The 20,350-nt window shown below is 39.1% G+C and overlaps 2 protein-coding genes across 6 annotated transcripts in view; one reads left to right on the top strand and one right to left on the bottom strand.

The window, feature by feature from the left end:
* LOC116929400 (ras-GEF domain-containing family member 1B) overlaps positions 1 to 18,593 on the bottom strand; it is a 50,707-nt gene extending 32,114 nt beyond the window's left edge. Inside the window, exons 1-3 of one of the 5 annotated variants that reach the window (XM_032936613.2) lie at positions 18,488 to 18,593; positions 18,157 to 18,302; positions 12,123 to 12,253 (exon numbers count right to left, since the gene is read on the bottom strand). The gene's annotated coding sequence lies outside the window, so the exon portion shown is untranslated. Of the gene's footprint in view, positions 1 to 1,465; positions 2,985 to 12,122; positions 12,507 to 18,156; positions 18,303 to 18,487 lie in introns of those variants that run through there. The other 4 variants (XM_032936614.2, XM_045178500.1, XM_045178501.1 and 1 more) reach the window with 4 other exon arrangements.
* A 267-nt stretch (positions 18,594 to 18,860) lies between these two features.
* Positions 18,861 to 20,059, top strand: LOC116929402 (brain protein I3). Its single transcript, XM_045178504.1, has 4 exons — positions 18,861 to 19,127; positions 19,200 to 19,419; positions 19,513 to 19,634; positions 19,702 to 20,059. Exons 2-4 carry the CDS (start codon positions 19,380 to 19,382, stop codon positions 19,831 to 19,833), a joined length of 294 nt encoding a protein of 97 aa, XP_045034439.1. The 5' UTR covers positions 18,861 to 19,127; positions 19,200 to 19,379; the 3' UTR covers positions 19,834 to 20,059.
* Positions 20,060 to 20,350: the final 291 nt, after the last annotated feature.

The raw sequence follows: 20,350 nt of genomic DNA, 5'->3' as shown, positions 1-20,350 counted from the left end.
ACGTCGCTGGCAGGGATAACGAATCAAAATGACAGAATTCATTAATTTCAAAAGAAAATGGAATGAGTCATTTTATTTCTCGGTTCGTCGCGTGAAGCGGAAGAGAACACGAGAATCCAACCAATGACGTTCACAGTCATCCCAAGGAGAAACGTGATCTGGGGCTTTAGTTTCCAAACATAAATGTCAACGTTTCAGCGGGCGGTCACGCGGCGAAATGAACGCGTTAACTTAAAGTAAAAAATAAAAAAAAATCTGTCGAATCTTTCCAAACGCGGAATTTTCTCACATTACCAAGAGATTTAAGAATCGCGGAGGGATTTGGAGGTAAGAAACAAACAAAAAAAATGAAAGGGCTGGGAAACACGGAAAGAATCCCGTGAAACGGCGTGTTCACGCCCTTCTCGTGAGCGCGTTGTTAGTCCAGCGAACAATTTCAGTCCTTTTCGACAACGTGCATACATTTAGAGAAGTTCAAACAGTTGGCCGTTGCGCAGCCAAACAATCTACCAGTTGAAATCGTAATAATAATAATGAAACCGAAAACTAAAAATGGGACAACAACAGAAAAAACAAACAAAAAAACATGGCCGAAGGAAAAAAAAAAAAAATAAATAATACACGCGACTTTCCCTTTTATTGTTTCAAGTATGTCGATGGCATTTATCCAACTTGGCCAACATTTCTTTCGTTTTTTTTCTTTTTCTTTACGTCATTCAAAACATATGAGAAACCTAAATAACATCTACAAAACGACTGATAGGAATCTTGGGAAACGGAATAATCAACCCATTTCTTTTTCTTATGGGAACATTCACACGCCTTTGCCCTCTCGCGTTCAAAACATTTTTCTTTATTTATTATATATTTAAAAAGAAAAAGAAAAGGGGAACACGGATCGACAAAACGTTCAAATCAGCTTCCGGGCTTTCCGCTACGATGGAACAACAACAACAACAAAAAAATCTTGACTGAATTAGATATGCCACAGATTGCATCAAATCCTCACCGGACCCATCCGTTCCCCCCCTAAAAAAAATCCATTCACTGCTCAAAAGACCCCGGAACACAAAACAACTAAACATTAGTCATATTCGTCAAATAAAAAAAAAAAACGGCTTCCCTTGTTGATTTGTTTATTTCCTTTCTTTTCTAAAAATTCCGTGGCTCGCCGGTTTCTAACGGGATACTAATAAGCATGGTACACACTTTTACTGCTTCTTCTTCCAACATACTCCGACCATAAACATTTAGGTTATTTCTTTTAACGATACGCACACACAATCAAAAAAGAAGCAGTGGTTACTCTTCCGGCAGAGTGATCCGAATAATTCCATCTGATTATTATTATTATTATGCATAATGTTTAGCTACCAGGTCGTAGACCCTGTTTAAACAACTGAATTAGCGGATTGGCAACGCACAGCGCAATCAAAGCAAAAGTATCCAATTGTCTGAAACTCACCACACGCACCAAAGTATCCAGTTATTACTATTATTATGTTTTTTTTTTTTTTTAATTAATATTTACGCACACCGGTGTTTTGTTTTTACTTGACGTCACTCGTGTAATGGACGAAACCGTGTCACGCCGGGTTGGACAGACGCAATGATTGCGACTGAACCCAACTCGCAACTACGTTTTTACATTCGTTATCGCAACACTCCTCCCTTCTACAACAATGCCCGACTGCACGCACACACACACACACACGAGTTTTGCCCACCTACGTGTCTGTATATATGTACGGCTCGGATAACAATACATATGACGTCATAGCATCCCGTTCAATCCACCTATACCACCTGTGCTTTTTTTTTATTTATTCTTCTTCCCGTTCCGGTCTATAGCAGTCGCGCATGCGCGCACGTGTTGGCGGAGCTCTACAGCATTTTCAACGGAAAGTAATCATATTTTACAACGTCCACGTGATTCTATTCCAACGTATATACATAAAAAAATATCACCGTTCGTGGGCGTTCAGGTCGTGTAATCAAACATAACGTAATAAACGGATTGAATTGGAAACAACAACAAAAAATTCCTTTCAATTTAGTTGAAGGCATTTTGTTTAATAGCGACAGGCTTCTTTTTTTCTTTTCTTTTTACGGACGATTGCTACATTAGCAATCTACAACGCGCTTTGTCATTAGCTGTTTTTAATGACGATTCGGCAAGGACGTGTTTGTCGTCCACGTATGTCTAAGTAGGAAAAAAAGGAAATGTTCCATTACAAAGAAGAAAAACAAATTCCTAAATATGGCGGTTTGCGTTCAAATTGTCAGTATAAAGTCGCCATTAACGGGCAAGCAAATGCCATGGAATTCCGCTTCGTTCTTCAATTCTTTTACGTAATTTTTTCTTATCAAGAAATAAAACCTGTTTTTAACGCCATTCACTCAAACCACCGTGTCCACCAAAAGAAAAAAAAAATTCATGAGGACGCAAAAATATTTTCACGTTCTCTTGTTTTTTCTTGATTACAGTGCAGACCTCTCACGACTCAAGCTGCTGATCAAGGTCCTTTTTTTTTTTTTTCGTTTTTAAATCTTCAAAGCTCCTCTGCCGGATGGTAACCCCATCATTACGTGGCGACCTAACAACAACGTCTAGGCCCCTTTCTTAAGGGGGCTAGAGACAATACCACACACAAAGCTCCCAACGACGCCCCCACTCCTCCTTCGTGAAAAGCCAGGCACGCAGCTGCAGCTACCGAAGTATTCGCACGATTGCTTTTATGGTTGTTGTATGTCCCTGCGTGTGAAAACGATTGGTTTGGTGATATAGCCAACATAAACATTTTTTTTTTTTTTAAAGGGACATGAACGGGAGTGAAAGTGAACGCGTGGTTTCTCAGCTTATCTTTGATATTTCGGGTTGATATTCTTGTGCTGTTTCCCTTTTATTTATTATTATAGTTTTGGCTATTATCGTTGGTTTCGAGCTTCAAGAGCATGTGAATGTCGAATAAGAAATGTGTTTTTTTTTTTTCTTTCCGCCAGCTGCGAGCGATACACGAACTAGCAAGACGGACACAAATGGTAAATCGCCTGGAACATCAGGCCAGAAATAAAAAAAAAAAGGGGGGGGGAACCTGACGAGCTCCACCTAAAATAGTTAGCAGTTAATTACGTGATACGTCGATCATTTCTTTCCAGGGAGGGGGATAATTGAACGTGTTGTTCTAACTAACGGCAGTCAAAACAAAAAGGCAAAAACAATCAAACAGGTTACAAAATACGAACGCGGATCTGCACAGCGTTCGTCGGCATTTCAAGGTTACGGTGTTCAACAATATCATGGTCGACATCTACAGTCACGCTGCTGCGATAATCAGTTCCGAAAAAGAGGCGGGAAGGAGGGAAAAAAAACAAAACCAGTATGACACAAGACAAACAACAAGGGATAATTTAACCTTGGCAAGTCTTCTAAATTCTTAACAGCCATCGTTTCCTACTGAATTCACACGCCCGCATCATCATTAAGGGCGGCGTCGATCTGTTTGTTAGCGCCCGAAGGACGAGATAGATTACATCTCTAAACGAAAACGTAAATTCTATACCACCATAACCGATGGCAGAGAAATCCCTTTTGCCCAACAATGAAAAATCGTTACTGTTTGAAATTGATCCGACATTTTTGAGAAAACAAAATGTTTGAAAACTATTCCGTGCGAAATGTTTGATAACGACGGTATAATCATAATAACGAGCTCTCGTTCCCAGTTTATAAAAACCGGGGCCTGGGGAAAGGTGTTAAATTCCCAAGACAAAAAAAAAAAAAAAATTGGACAAGAGAAGAAAAATGAGTGAGAAATAGTTTCTAGAACAGGACGCAAAAAAAAAAAAATATAAAATTTTTGTGTAGAATTTCGTCTACGTGTTCGTGAAAATTGCTTTACAGAACGTATACAACCAATTTTAGCCGAAAGGAGAGAAGATTTAGAAGGATTGCAATCACGCCTTTCGGTGCTAAATAAACGGCCAGGTCGTAAAGAAATTTTTGTTCTTCTTGATAGCAGAATCATCGAGATAACGATTATTGCGTTTGTATAATATTCAAATCTCATTAAGGCTTTGCGAAAGTGTCGAGCTGGAGGAAAGAAAACAGGTGGGGCGGCTTGTTGTTGCCGCCCACGGAATTACATTTCGGTACCGCCGCCATCATGGAACATTATCGTGTTACCTTTAACGTTTTTGATATGACAATGGCACGTCATAAATTTCTCGCCAAGAGAGAAAACTGAATCAGAGCGCGGGAAGTTACAAGAAAAAAGAACAAATAAAAAGTAGCGCGCCGAACGCATTTTCGTCGTTTTCAAAAATACGACAGATATTCAAATTCAGGTTAATCCGGTAATTTTTTTTTGGGATTTCTTGTTCTTCCTTGTTCTCCACTATTTTTGTTTCTTATTTGTGTTTTCAAATGTTCCTTATTTAGTAAAAAAAACAAAACAAAAGCAAGTTGAATTCTAAATAAAAATCTGTTCTTCCTGTTTTGCTGTCGTGCAAAATGGAAAGCCATGACGATGTCTAATAGTCGCCAGACACGTTTCGTTTCTCGCTCCTTATTTATACACTCACTCGGCTCGGAAAAAAATAGGTTTGTAGTTTTAAAACTGGGGGAAAAAAAACGTGTTCAAATTAGAATGACTAAAAAAAGAAGACAAAAAGAACAAGAAAAATAAGACGACAATTGATGATGTGACCGACGTTGTCTGCCAATAGGCTTCTGGGAGGAAGAAGAAACATTGGGTCGAGGTCGCAAAGCCTCTCAATCGAGCCCAGTTTTGTCGACAGCAATTGTTTCTTGTATTTTGTTTTCTCCCACGATTTTAAAAAGAGCGAGAGAACTTTAAAGGATCACTCTTCGTCATTCAAAGAAATAAAGAAATGGCTTTTTTTTTCCCCGTCTCTACGACGGGGTCAGGTGGAAAGGTCGTTCTCCTCGTTTCCTCCCCGTGCAAGAACAGACTGGCGCGCGTGAATCATTTCAAAACACGCAACACTTTTGAGACTACCCCGATCGTCGTCGTCTTTTTTATGGCTCAATATAAGAGCCCGTTGGGTTTCTTTCTTTTAATCAATTGAAATGGCACCGATTAGCTTTGGTAGCCTCTTCAACCCTATTAAAGAGCCAGGTGAAATTTAGACGTCGAAGCACCGACCGCAATTGATTTTTCTTCGAGACAAAAGGGCAGTAAAAACAAAACAAAACAAAAAATCGAATGGATCGGTCACGAAAATGCTGATTGGATTGTATGTGCCTTTTTATCAGCCGTCTCAATGTGTCTGTGCAGAGCCATGCGAATAGGTGAGGATAAAAAAAGGCGCGGTATATTCAAATGAATCGATGATGATTAAACTTTTGCTAAATTTTTTCCTTCTCTTAAAAGACACGACATTCTATGCAAACAAAGAAATTTATGGAATATGTCGGTACGTCCAACAAAGCTCGTTAAATAGAAAGAATGTAGGGACAAAATTTTTTTTATTTTTTTTTAATGGTTATTAGATGTGACTAACGAAATAGAAGTGGAAAGAAAGAAAAACAAAAACCCGTTTTTCGGCTCTGCAAATAACTGGAAAGATGGAAAGATTCTAGAGATGCACGACAACGAGAAAGAGATAGGATAGAGTTACGCCATTCAAGCAGGGACGTCTTGCACGCACAAGGAATTGTTCAGACACGAAAAGAAGAACCTGACTGTCTGTTCATTTCGGTGAGAAAAACACAAATTAGGAAAAGAACAAGAATGTTTTAAACGTTTCTTTAATTTTAGAAAAAAAATAAATTTTGCCAAATGTTTTGTAGCTAAACATTCGAGTATAATGGTGGCAGGCAACAACAATAGCGAACGAAAACATCGATGCTTCACCCAAATCAAAGATTGTGAAATGGAATTACAATATTTATAAGAGGATTTACAACATACGGGGCCGTAAAAGGTGGACCGGGCCCATACAGGCAAGAGAAGAAGAGCGATTATGAATGGACGAGAACGTTAGGCGGAGGGGGGTTATTTGAATAATTCAAATGCAAAAAATAAGAAGAAGGGAATAGTCAAAATGAGTGTGTCTTATATGGGGGAGAGTCCAAGCCAATCGATTCTTGTCGAACTCCCGAAAAAAAAAAAAAAAAGGAAAAACGTTACAACAGAAAGTGTGCGCAACCTTGAAAGACCTACGTCACCTTTCTCTCTTATTCGACATTGTCATTATTAATATTTCGTGCGCCCTCTTTTCTTTATATATATTTTTTTCCTTCTGCTTATCTCTACCGGGCATGTACAGACTGTTAAATCGACGAATTATTATATTTTTTTTTCTAAAATTCAAAATCAGCTGATTTGACAACCTCTCAATTCAAAATACATTTTTAGTCAGATCAATCGATACTTTCACTTTTGATCATTCAGTTCAAATTTAGCATATCTTGATATCTCCCCCTCTTTTTTGTTGTTGTTATCATTTCGCCAACGTCTCGCATTACAAGGCAACTTTATTTGGACCAGTTCTCAACCAGTGGGTCTTTCCAGGTATTTAAACCCCCGGATGGTAAAGGAAACCCGTTTCCTCCACCCCAAAAAGGATACCTCACCCCCCTAACATCCAAGAAAAATTGATAAAAAAGAAAACCGGAAGGGCGTGTGCCAGGATTCAATCCCCCCCCACCCGAAAATTCTAATTTTTTTAATGACATTTCAACCCCGACAATCCATCAGCGGATACACCACAATTTTAATTGCGGCTCAAAAACAAAAAAAAAGTGGGCAGTTTTTGTTGAACTGCCCAACATAACAATAAATCCTGAAAACGGACTGGATAATTACACGCCCGGAAAATGCAATTGGATAACAAAACGGGACGGGAAAAAGAATTCCATTGAGAAAACCTTTCACAAAAGCAAATGATCCCCATTCAACAATACGTATATAGTTTACGGCCCATCGTTTTCACCTGGCGCCCAGCGAACGCCATTATTGATGAGTAGAGGCTATAGAGTGGCGCGTGAATCGACCCAGTTCAAAAACTAGCGTTGAACGTGAAAAAAGGCGGGGATTGCGGGAGGTAACTGTCGGGACCGTTTGAAAAACTGGCGGTCATCTTTAGAAGCAAAAAAAAAAATCCAAATAAAGAAGAAAAACAATTTACGACCGTAGAAAACTAACGTTTTTCTAAAGCAGACGAAAACGGTACAACAACAACAACAAAAATAATTCCATCCCGAATTTGGCGGAGCGTATGGTACTGCTAATAACGTTCAACTATTTAGACCTCTCTCGATGAAAGAAAAAAGGAAAGAAAAAAGACAAAAGACAAGAAATGATGAGGACTCTGTTTGTGATGCTAGTGTTTAAAAAAACAAAATAGATGGTAACGCGCGATGAAATGGCATTTGCTTTCACGCTGATGGAATGCTATCCTCGGTTTTTAACTATTTTATTTATTATTATTTATCTTTCTGTTTGTGTTGTGTGTTTTTTTTTCCTTTTTTCTTTTTAGAAAGTTGCCAAACGCCAAAAACTCTTAACACTCGACAGCGCATGGCACCTCAGAGTCACGTGACTGGGCATATTTTCTTGGACGCGGCCAACACAAACGACCGCTCCAAACAGAGAGAGAAAAAGAGTGAAATCGAGGCCGCTTGCCGCCGTCAGTTCCAGCACCTGAAACGTGAATTTTTTTCTTTCTTCCTTCCTTCAGTTTTATTTTTCATCAAATGCTTTTTTTTTTGTTTTTGTTTCCGTAAATGGAAGAGGCTGTTAACGGGTCGTGAAGGCACGCAAATAGGCAAGAAACTATGCAGACAACAGGCAACCAAATAAAAGAAATGATTTGATGGTAGGGAGGAGGGCGGGAAAAAGGATCGAACAAAAATATTCGGGAGTATTAGGGGAAAAAAACTATCGCGTGTTCCATCCAATCCCTCCCTCTAACGAGAATAGGATTCAAGTGCGTTTTGAAAAGCGGATTATTTATTCAATGACGAACGTTTCGTTTTTCAAGATTAATTTATGATTTGTGCACGTCATTTGGATCCGTCATCGTTTGATTGTTCACGAACCCCCAAGGCATAATCATTCGATTCTTCCGCAGTTAATGTATGCACAGTATGATGTCAATTTTAAAAAACAAAAACAGGAAGGTCCAAACGAATTTTTAAAAAAAGGAAGACTTGATTTTTAATATCGAATCAAACTTGAATTTGAATGACGCTGCTTTTTATTTCCCTCTTTTGTTTTTCGTTCGTTCAATTTTTTTCGACCCCAAAAAAATGTGCGTTTCCCATTCGCTTTTTTCTCCCCCTGTTTCCAGCAGCAGATGGTCTACACAGCTGGTATTGAAACAAAAAAATCCCGATAGGACGTTACTAATAAACGAAGAACAAAAAGACAACGGACCGCAACCGTTCTTCCCCATTTTTGATGAAGCTGGAAAACATTTCAATGAGCCAATAAAATTTAATCGAAAAAAAAAGCTATACACGATGATAAAAATAGCGATCACAGCTGTTTTTCCCAATCTCAATACACGAATTTTTTCCCCAACCGTTGAATTAACCAAAAAAAAAAAAAATGTTTAAAGCCGGGAAGTACAAACACGTTCTGGTCTATTCGGGATGAGTCAAATCCACGTGTTAGATGTTATCAGATATTCACAAGTGCGTTAAGTGAATCGAAGGCTCCAACCTCCACAATTGTGTTTACGGTACAGAAAACCAGGAACCAGACGCGGGAGTAAAAAACAGATATAAGGAAATGTCAGCTGGAAATAGCGTGACGATAATGAGCTATTATGGAACATCATCACACACGTAGCCACCCCGAGTTCATTTTTTTTTTAAAGACTATTCGTAAGGCCAAAAGAGCAGCCTAACAACAGGAAAATAAATAATAATATGCACAACAACAACAACAAAAAAGATTCAAAAAAAAAAAAAAAAGATGACGGAACTGAGTTCCAGTTCAACGGCCAGGCGGTGTTCTTTTTCCTTTTGATAGACCTTTAAAAATGTCTATTCTTTTCTCTTTTTTTTTCAGTTGAATTAAGTTAGTTAAGAAAAAGGAGAGAACCAGGCCACTTATTGAGTCAACGTGTGCCACTTGTTAGATAAACAACCTGAATAGATTGTCAGATCCTTTTGCTTAACAACAAGTCCGGTAACGAATGCAATTCTTCTACATGTTTAACTACGTACGACCTCTACCGTTTCTTTTTTTTTTTTCCCATTCAAAATTATTAGTACACACAAAAGGCTATTGACACTTCAAGAATCGAGCCCTTGAGGGGCTTTGATTATACAGCACAAAAAAAATAAAAATGATTTCCAAACTATTGATTCAAGTGTGTCTATACGAGAATGACGACGTGAAAAACATTAAACCGCAGATTCCAGTTTTTTTTTTATTGCTTTCAGTTTCGTTCTGTTCCGCGCATGATGTTGTGGAAAATTTTATTTTCACGGTTCACACACACAAAAAAAAAAAAAAAGAGCTACAGAGTTGTGTTGGGCAGACCCAAGTGGAATGTCACCACTAAATTCTTGAGGCTATACCAACTTTCGAGTTTGAAAAAAAAAAAAAATGCCGAACGTGAGAGTCGTTCTAATAATCAAACGGTCGTATAAAAAAGACACACTGTGCAATGAACGAAATGAAAATTCATTTGATGTGACCATCGCCGAAAGTTAACCTGCGGATTTCGGGCATTGAAAACAAACAAATAGGTAGAAAGCAGTTGGTTTGATTTTTTCTTTTTAAACGCCCGCAGTGCTGCCAAAACAAATTTCTTTTGGCGTTGTCACTAACGTCCGTCGTTGATTTTCTTTAAATTGACTAGCGCTGTTTTCATTTCCTTTTAGGTTTCGTGGAAAGAAAAAAAAAAATAAATAAAAAACGACATGGTCAAACGTGAAAAAAAATAAGAATAAGTGGATTTAGGAGAAACTCGTTGTCGTGTGCCCATCCGGAATTTCCCCCCCTTTTTTTTTAAATCCACACCGGCAAAACGGTGCGTGTGCGGTCCGACAAGAAAAAAAAAAGCGCACAGTTGTTCACGTGCATTCGTGATTTTTCTTCGCTATGTTACGTTACGTGACGCAACAAATAATACGGAAGGAGCTCAAATCCTCAAAGAAAGAAAAAAAAAACAGATTTGAGAGAAACGCATCAGCTATAAAATGACCTAATTCACTTCACCACCGACGGCCCTTTTTTTTCTTCTTCTTTCTTTAGGAGATTTTCTTATAAAATGCCAGCTGGCATCGAGATTTTTACACGTCGTAAGGTAGACCCGTTATAAACACACGAAGAGAAGGGAAAAGAACCAGTACTTTCTGCGTTGTTTTCAGAATTGTCGTCTGTTCCTTTTTTTAAAATATATATAGAAAGAAAAGCGGCAAGGTTTTTCGGACTAGTCACAGAGTACACGGAAATTTTCTTCAAAAACCCAAAGTTCGTTCTTTAGAATTGTCACGTTTCAACTCTCCTTTTTTCACCTTCTTGTTTTCGTGTGCGGCCACTCCCGACTTGCATCCTCTCCCCTCCTCGACTTCTATTCTATTAAGTGGGGAGGGGAAATGAATATACCATACACAGAGAGCATTTGATGGAGGGAGTAATAATAAAAATACATTTTTGACTAGTGGCTTTTTGAAAGTGCCGAGCGCTTCAAATTTGAATTTCCCGCCCAGGTGATGACTAATGATTGATACGAAAGAAAATTGAAATCTCTCTTTTTCTCGTTTCTTTGTCTTCAATCAGCAGACGGAAAACACAAAAAAAAAAAAGATTCCGTGACAGAGAGACGATTATCATTGCCCAGTCAATAAAAATCAAGTGGCCTCAAATCTGCGCTCGATCGCCCATCATCAATAATTGTACGCGCTTTTCATTATGAAAGGTCTGTCAACAAAACGATATACAATTGCAAACTTTTTCTTTCCCCCACCCCTCCTTCAAGTCTCTTCATCCAAAACCAATGAAAATAGCGTAGCAAAAAAAAAAAAAAAAGAAATATGGATGTTTTCTCAATGTCTTTTTTTGTTTGTTTTTTGTTAATCGGCGTTGTTGTCGGGACACCCTGCTGATGAAGCAGCTCCAGATATCAAGTCCACCATGAAATCTAGAACGTGACACGTACAGAGCTCGGATAAAAATTTACTTGGAAATCTCTATCTGCATTGACATGATCATGATGCTGCCGAGCACGACGGGTCTTTTTTTTTATTATTATTTCGAGTGGAACAAGCAAAAAGAAGAGATCGAATTGAAAAATCAAGAAGAAAAAGATTTCTTGTCGGTGCTGATATAATCCAATTTACATAACCAGAACCTTCTCCTTTTCGGGGCATTAGAAAAGGCAAAAAAAAAATAAATATTTGGCCATTAGGTGGCTACACCCACCAGGTGAAATCGAACCACTTTCATGTTGTGTGCCAATCATGTTATTGACACAAGTGTCGGAAAAGTTTAAAAAAAAGGGGAGAGGGGGTCGTCGGACTTATCATCCCATCATTTTGCTCGTAAAATAAATATATATGCACTTATTAGCAAGACGCGTAATAAATAATAACAAGTCCAGGAGCCAGCAGGCCAATCCCGAAACAGTTAGGAATTCCTATCTTTTCAATTCAGCCGGAGGAGAGAAAAAAAAACAGATGGGATATTTGAAAATCTGACAAGTTCTTTCAATTGTCAGCATGACCAACGAGACTTCAAAAAAAAGGGGGGGAGGAGGGCCAGACTAAAGAATGTTTTCGCACTGAATACAATGAGAATAGGAATGTGCTAAAACTATCGCAGGAATTTTTGCGCTTCTTCCAGAACCTCGTCAGATCAGGATAAATAACACCCCAGCACGCCCAGGCTAACCTATCCCATTCATCCCCATTTTTGCTTCCCTCTTTCTCTCTCTCTTTTTATTATTTACTGGGAGGATTCTATTGATAAACAAACGACAGAAGGTGCGGAATGGCAGCGACAGGGACCGCGCGATAAATAATTTCTTGAAAGAAAACACATAGTCGTCAAGGTAACGGTGTACGACTGTTTGGCCACAACAGTTGTGGGTAGCGATACAAAGCAAAAAGGTGGGTAATAAATTTCAAAATGACTCACCTCTTTTATATCATCCGACCAAGAAGGCCTTAATGCCGCATGTGATGATGATGATGGTCTAGTGGTTGACGATGGGGGTATGCACGTCTCCTTGTTCCAGTGCCAAGGCCACTAATGTCCACTGCGCGTATCTTTGAAAAATATACAAAGAGAAAAAGCGATAAGCCAAGTGCTGCAACGATTGAGCTGGAACGAAAAACGCACTACACGCACATCCAAAGGAGAGAAAAGAAGAAAAAAAAACAATAACAAAAATAAAACAACAACACGGAAACTGTAACTAAAATACACGCACGTCTGTTGGGTAGCGTAGTCGGTGTCTAACTGAACACACAACGGTTGCCCAGCGTGGCAGGTTTTTTTGAAAAAAAAAAAAAATGAATTCCCCAACACGCAGGGCCGCCCCCTTCACCGTCAGTAGCGCCGTTTCACAAACTATTGCCGAGAACGAAGCCCCGCCTACCCTACGCAGTGAGCATGTTATTCCCTTTTTTTATTTTTTCCCTTCCAAAAAATTAGGAAAATAAATATAGGGAAGTAAAAATGGTAATTTCTGATGGATTGATCAAAGTGGATAGACTGCGGACGTGTGATGGAGCCCGTATAAATCATTCGTTATCCAAAGCGGTTAATCTAGTTCAAGGCAAAATAGCACGCATTGGCCGTCTCTTCTCGATGGGCGATCACATGGCATTGCCGTCCGCAAATTCAACGATTACTAGCGGTATCTGTAGAACTGATTGACATTTGATGATTTCGTCAAGGACGGGAAAAAAAAACAAACAAACAAAAAAGAACCTATCTGACGTGGAACTATATTCAAGGAAAGTGCTCTCTGGTGAGTACAACAAGGCTGAATTGTCGAATTATCTCTTTTCCAAAAGGAAAATAAAAAGGACAATCATATGGAGGCGCTTCGATGGAGGCGCTTCGCATCATCGAGGCAGGTCGCTCCACATTTTTCGCGTTCACAGTTCGATTCATCCGCGTTCTTGTTAACAATGTCGCGAACAGCAACGATGATAGCGAAAAAGACAAACGAGGGCTTCTTCTCGTAAAGCAATCTTTTAAAACGATCACACCGCAATGCGAATGATACGCTAAATGTATTAGCGAGGGCTGAGTATAGCTTCTAAAATTGTAGTTAATAGTAGACACGGAGAGTAACCGGTTCGTTTGCTTTTCCGACTGAGGAAGTAAATGACCCAGATGACACTAGACTGTGTAAACTGGCCCTATGTAGGCTAATGCCGCCTTAATAATAACCCAAACATTTCGTGTTGATTTTTTTCCAGGTCAACTGAAAATAAGAAAATCCCATTTTGTTTGATGTTAATAGTGCAGCAATAGAAGTACTAATTTACTTGATGATTCTTTAACAAGGATATTCTTCAAGGTGGAATATTGAATTCAAAAAATAAAAAACTTTACCGTCAGCTGTTTTTAGTTCATTTTTTAAAAATAGAAATGTGTTACTAATTCCGCATTCCCAGTGAGATAAAGCAAAAAGAAGGAGGACGTGATAACGTAGCGAAATTTGTCGTGTTATTCAACCTTTCCTGCGGGAAGAAATTATTTATCAATTTCTATTTTTGTTTTCTTCTTCTTCGTTAGACGTACTGTAGAGATTTCCCGTTACTAAGCCTGCGAGCCAAGAAGGAAGCGTAACAATTTATTGCTAATTGATCGCATTCAAAAACGCCCTTTTCTGCTGACGACAGCTGCAAATCAAAACTATTCATGCAGGACACGACAGATTTAGCAACATGCGTACACAAACATTCGTGAATGGTGCTGGCCGCTGTAAGACGGATTTCGAACAACATGACCGATGGAGTAGACGAAACAACATTTTTAATACGTTTTGGAGGGTTACTGGACACATTGCCAGTTTGTGCAACTCACTCATTATAAAGTCGTTGCTGGTTTTAGCATCTTTCTTTTTCTCTCTCTCTCTCTCCAAGACAATACTAAATAAACAGAAAATGACGCGTAAAAAAGCGACTTCTTTGTTTGCTGGACTGATTCAAATCCTTTAACTGCACTTTCCCTCCAAAGCTAACAGTAATTTTTTTATTATTATTATTTTTAAACTCAAGGTAAAAATAATATTTCAATATCTTTCCTTTTTGTTTGTTTTACTATCAAAAGAAATTCAACAAGGACATGCAAGGACAAAATGGCGGGAAAATTCTACGTAGCGTCTCTTTTGTTTTGTTTTTTGAAAAATCCAATTTTTTTTTTTCGGTTACTGGTTGTTTTTAATTCAAAAGATCCACGCCTCCCCCCCACCCCTCTTCAGGTCTACCTGTGTTGCAGGCTCTGCATGAAACGTGTACCCTCATCTTTTTTTTTTACAACCACCGGAACTCGATACACAACGGCGCGCACCTTCCGTCAACTCCCCCCCCCCATCACCTTTTGTTTCTTTTCTACCTTTTTTTTTTCACTGTCCACCCCTCTCTTCAACTTTCCAGTAGATTCTCTTATCTTCAGCGTGTCCAAAAAGGATAACAAAGATGATGGGAAAGTGAAAAGAAGGTAAATGCGCGCCTTTCTTCAAACCCTTCCGCATAAAGCCTTTAAATAGGAACGTTGCAATTGACAATAGAAGATTAACAACGGAACAAGTACGTAAAAGTCTCAACTTGTTGGGCTTCTGCATAAATCAAGAACCTCGTTCTAGAAGCTGGGCATATGGTAATCAGCTACTAATTTAAAGTAGGGGAAATCGTGATCATTGTAATTTTCTTTTAAACAAAACAAAAAAACACGAGTTAATATTGGGCGTTGAGTTAGTTTTAAAATAGAATGAAATCGTATAGGCGAAAAAAGCTAATTTCTCGACCTACTTCTTTTTCGGGACACGTAAAACGAGCAGCTATTTTGAGAAAGAAACAAACGACAGTTGAGAAATTGTAGGAAAACCAAGTGAGACATGTATGCAAAAACCATTAGACTGGGGTCTCTCTTTTCTTCTTAAATTTCTATGTCAGCTGTCAACAGGCCGTGACATTTCCAGTGCGCGTGATACCAGATACCCCCCCAACAGGCAGTGACAAGCGGATAGGGAAATGTAGAAATCCGCACTCGACAGTTTTTTTTTCTTTCCCCTCTGCTTTTTAGTTTTAAGGATATGTCTTTTGGCATTTTCCGGTGGTGGTATTTGGACACGGATAGAAAGGCTCTTCGGGAAAAAGAAAAAAAAAAAAAAAAACATCTCCCATTTTGAGAGAAAATGCTGCAGAGTCTCCCTCATTAACTTGCCCTCAAACCACCAAAAAAGGCTGGATAGTAGTGGGATTCCACCCCCCACAGTTATACTCACAACTGTACTTATCAGACTAACAAAAGAACAAAAACAAAAAAATTTTTTTTTAATCCTTTCAAACTAGTAGCACACCAATCGGGGCACCCAACTTTATGGCAAACGGCACGCCCATATTTTTAAAAAGCCCCCCTCCCCCCCAAGAAAAATACAATAGGACGTGTGGGCCGATGTGTCGTGATGATTTCAATCAACCGATTAACACTTTTGATGACCCCAAAAAGTAAAAAAGAAATCACATAGGTGCCAAAAAAAAAAAATAAGTCATTCTTTCCATGTCGATTCAACACCTCGTCCTTGTGCTGATTGCTTATTTATCCGGTTTATCCCGCCCGTTTTCCTCTACAGCAGATTTCACGCTGCGCATGATGAAACTTTAAAAAATAAAATTAGAAAATAACTTTTTCCTTCCCCCTTTTTTTTTAACCATCCGAATCGAATCGCACACCATCTGCTATCCCAACATTTTTTTGGACTAAAGGTTACTATCTAGGTTTTTTTTCCCCATTTTTTTTATTATTATTAGTTTTAAAGGGAATTCTTCCTCAATTTCCCGCAGCGTGAGAATTTCATTTCGACGGTGATTTCGATTGCTTTAACTCCCCCCTTCCATTTTCTTTTGTTTCCGTCGATGCGTGTCGTGACAGGACCGGCTCACGAGAATCGAATAGCAAAGATGGAAAGGGGGAAGATTCGTCGAGGTGCATGTTCGAAACAGACAGAGCTTAAAGGTGCGGAGAATTCTAATATGAAACGTATTAATAACGACTTCGTGAGCGCTTATCAAAAAACCGCCTCCTAACACAACCGCCAGCACCAAAGGAAAAAACGCCAGGCTCAACATATTTTTTTGGAAAGAATAAAACTGTTGCCTACACTCTACAGAGGGCATACACCGTCGTCTACGCACGTACCCCGGGAGACAGTGTGTGTCAACAGTGAAAGTGTGTGTGGCTTATCCTCGTACCCATTCGCTTTCCCCTCCTTCTTTCCCATGCCGAATAAGGAAATCACTTTCATCCTCCCTTCTTTTGTTGTTGTACACACATGTACGCAGAGAGAATAAGAGACAACACAATCACGGCGTGTTGAACGCATGAGGCTGACCTGATGGAGGTCGGCGCAGGTTATATGGCATAAGAACGGTGCAGGCGGAGGGGAACACAAAAGGAGATTACCGACGTATAGTCATTGGGCTCACGACTCTTTCAATATCATCATTCAGTATGCAAACGAACGGCTTTCATTGCCACCGCTATTCGGCTCCCATTTAATGCCTTATCTGCAAAAGACTAACGAGATCCTGTCTGCGCGAATAGGCAAAGAGAGTTGTAGCACTCTCGTTTCTATAGGACTTCAAAAATGGGGAAAATTGCTTTTTAAAATAGTCTCACCCGGACATGTGTAGAAACGAGAAATAAGAAGTAAACACTTTATATGGTGCGATGAAAGATTTATAAGGCGGGATACTATTGGTGGCGAATCAAGAGCTATGTTGCTGTTATTGCGGCCAGTGCTACCGTCGTTTTGGGTTGACCGTTCACTAATCTAACTGGTATGGCAGCGGCCTCATTTTCAACAAATGGAGCTTCTCCGTGTCGGGTAAAAACCGGTGCTTTCTCTACCATAATAGTTGAGAAAACTTCGCTTGAAAATTGATCCCATACAGGGCGACATGCTGTGAAATGAAAAGAGCCCGTTTTGGATTTTAGATGAATTGCTACACCATCGGAAAAAGTGCCGTTAAACAACACACATTCGAATGTTAGTTGAAGGCGGAGAATAAAGGACAAGAGGCGTTGGGGACAAGAGAAAGTTCATGAGGGACCTCGTCAAAGACAATCATTTAGCGTTGTAATATTTCTGGAAAAAAAGAAAGAATGGATGTAGAAAAGGTAGCGCTGGCTCAATCGACCGTGCTGTTTTCGTCCTTGCGCAAAGTAGCGATACAATCTAATTTTAATTCAAAGTTTAGATTGTTTGGTACTTTGTGTAATGACTCAGAGGAACAAAATGAAAAGCTTTCAAGTGGCCTAACTCCCCCCTTACCCAGCGCATTTCTTTCTTTTAAATGCTGGCTGTCACGGACAATTCTGAGTGTGGGAGACAGATTTATTTTCAACACAATAAGTAAACGAGCACGAACGGACTGAAGATGCCTTTCACGATAAGGCTAATGGAAACTTTCAATTTTGAGAACGAAAGGGAATCGAGTTTTGTGAATTCGTGTGAATAATAGATACTTGACGAACTGTTAATCAGTTTGCACTTTCACAGTGCGTGTGCAGTGTTAAGGGCCCAGCGTGAGTCACGGATATTCAATAGTTAACTCGCGGTGCCAGAAGCTTAAGAGCCACCTATCGGATTTCTTGTTGACTACGATTTTAGCAAAAGATAAAAAAATGGAAATCAAGCAATGATCATGCTACTTACACCACAATAATTATGGTGATGTCGCAGCCACCACAAACTACAAGCCATAGGACAATTACTAATGCCCAAATTGTGAGCATGAAAGTAGGTATTCACCACGAGTAAATGGCTAGACAAGCTTTCCTGCGAGTAAATGGTAAGGCAAGCTTTCTTGGAAACTAATCCAGCCAAGGTAGTGCAAATAATATTCAGTAGGAAAATGCACAAGGATGTCAACAGTTACTGTTTGAGACACATGGCTTCAAAACTTAAAAATGAGGAACTGGAACTTACCGAATGAGACATTAGGTTGAAGCACACATGGCTTGAATGTGATGAAATGTGTTGAGCAAGGCAATATTTTTCCATGATGGCGATGGGTTTCCACTGGTCTTCAACGACAGCAATTACTGCTGATGGTAGACAGTCACAACCAGTTCCTGTACAGATAAGATCTCATTTAGTTAACATGATGGCGGACAACGTTCTTTCTAATCGATCAAAGCATATTGTGGGAAACTTTGATACAGATTTCCTGCTTGTATATGGTATTTTTGCATTTAAAACAGATAAGAAGGTAACAGAATAAGTAAAAAAAAATTGTAAAACAATCTGAGATTATCACCTGTAATAATTCAGGTCTCAAAACTGGCGCCAAACAGCAAGACCTCATGGCGCCAAATGGTAGAACCTCATGCACAACATCTGCTTCTCACGTGTGGCGCGATAACTTTGAAAGAAAATCATGTGGTGGCTAACGGAAGTGACCCCGAGTTGGCGCACCAGAGCCACCGCTTGGCTACTTTTTCAACTAATTTATATATATATATATTTTCATACTTCAGTTGTTTTCTTTTCATCCAAAATTTCTTCGAAACTTAAACAAATGTTGCTAAAGAAGGATATGTTTCATATAAATCATATTGCAAAAAATAAAATTAGAAAGACAAAAGCTATCACTCAAATCAGCAGATTGGCGTCTGCTTCCTGACTGGTGACTAAAAAAAATGGCAGACCGGCACAGAAAACAATACTTTTTTCTTTTGTTCTGCCCTAAGAAATTAATTATGGCAGTAGAATGATTGTATTATCTATTATCCATAAAGCTTTTAACGGTGAAAACCCCAAAAGTGTTACAGAACAGCAAAATCAAGAGAAACGTTATCCTCAATTCAGGAAACTGGTAGGATACATATGAAATAACTCTGCCAATAACATTTGTTCCGGTAGAAAGTTCAGCTGCATCATCAACACCGTCATACCACGTGAGTTGCGATAAACAGCCTTCTGACGAATATTTGCTTACACAAAGAGATAAAAATAGGACGTTGTTTCAGTTTATCAAACCAATGCGAACGGCTAGTTAAAAGGACGATGCATTTTCAAAAAGCTATCACTAACGTCTAGTTCTAACGTAAATCGTGTACAGTGGGACAACCAGTCAAGCAAATCGTTATTTCAGAACATTAATTTAGAAAAAGAAAAAGAACCCTGTTTACATTTCCATCCCATTAATCATGGAATATCCAAGCAACAACCCACCACCTTACTCTTCAGGTAAGCATCAGTTTAAACCCAAAGAATAATTTACGCGGGGTGACAGGAGGCAATTTCAACGGATGATTAATCCTTTTACTGTGTTGTATTTAGGAGTCCCTCAACAACAATACCAACCGGTACAAGTTTACATGACGAATCCTCCGCCTCCTCCCGGACCCACCGTCGTAGCAGTCGAAGTTGTGCCTTTGGGTGGAAGGTGTGGAAGATGTCAGGTAAATAACACGAATACCTATAAATAATACAACGTGTAAATTCACGGCTACTGTTATTATTCTACAGCTGGGAATCGTACGTGAACATTTCACCTTGTGTGGGTGGTTATGGGCCATTTTCTTTTTTCCAATTGGATTAATTTGCCTCTTTACAATGAGACTCAACAGCTGCAGCAGATGTGGTGCAATTTATGATTGATTAGAGCAGATTATCTATTGAACAAGTACAAAACTCTTTAATTCCTGCATTTGTTTCATCTCTCCAAGCTGCTGTTAATTCGTGAAGAAAACCGTAAAAAGATATGAAAATTATGTCGACGCCATCCTTATAAATAAGATCCTTTATGAATCGAAGAAATTGTTTTGATGCCATTGCTGTAGCACTCGTTATCGAGAAAATAAAATGCATTGTTACTGCCCTAAAACGGCACGTGATGTTTTATTTTAAATCAAGTAACCGAGTCATTTCCCAATCAATCGGTTATCACTTTTGGAACATTCGGCCACGAACTTGCGTCAGCAGGTTCACGTAAACAATGCCAACCGGTCGAATTGAGTTCAAAGCAAGAGGATAAAGGAAGGATATAGCAAAGTCCTCAAGATTAGATAACACATGGAATTAGGTTGTGTGGTAAGTTGGCCAATGCTTTGGAATAGCTGACGAGGATATTCAATGACTAATATTTACAATACGTTTCGACGCGTTGACAACACAG

Source organism: Daphnia magna, linkage group LG8, assembly GCF_020631705.1.
Source record: "Daphnia magna isolate NIES linkage group LG8, ASM2063170v1.1, whole genome shotgun sequence".
Taxonomy (NCBI): Eukaryota; Metazoa; Arthropoda; class Branchiopoda; order Diplostraca; family Daphniidae; genus Daphnia; species Daphnia magna.
The sequence above is the reverse complement of the archived record's forward strand: the minus strand, read 5'-3'. Positions and strand labels throughout refer to the sequence as shown.

Coding starts and splice junctions, on each gene's coding strand:
- LOC116929402 (XM_045178504.1), top strand. CDS start 19,380: ATGGAATATCCAAGCAACAACCCACCACCTTACTCTTCAG. Junction 19,420..19,512: donor CCCACCACCTTACTCTTCAG/GTAAGCATCAGT, acceptor TGTTGTATTTAG/GAGTCCCTCAACAACAATAC. Junction 19,635..19,701: donor GAAGGTGTGGAAGATGTCAG/GTAAATAACACG, acceptor ATTATTCTACAG/CTGGGAATCGTACGTGAACA.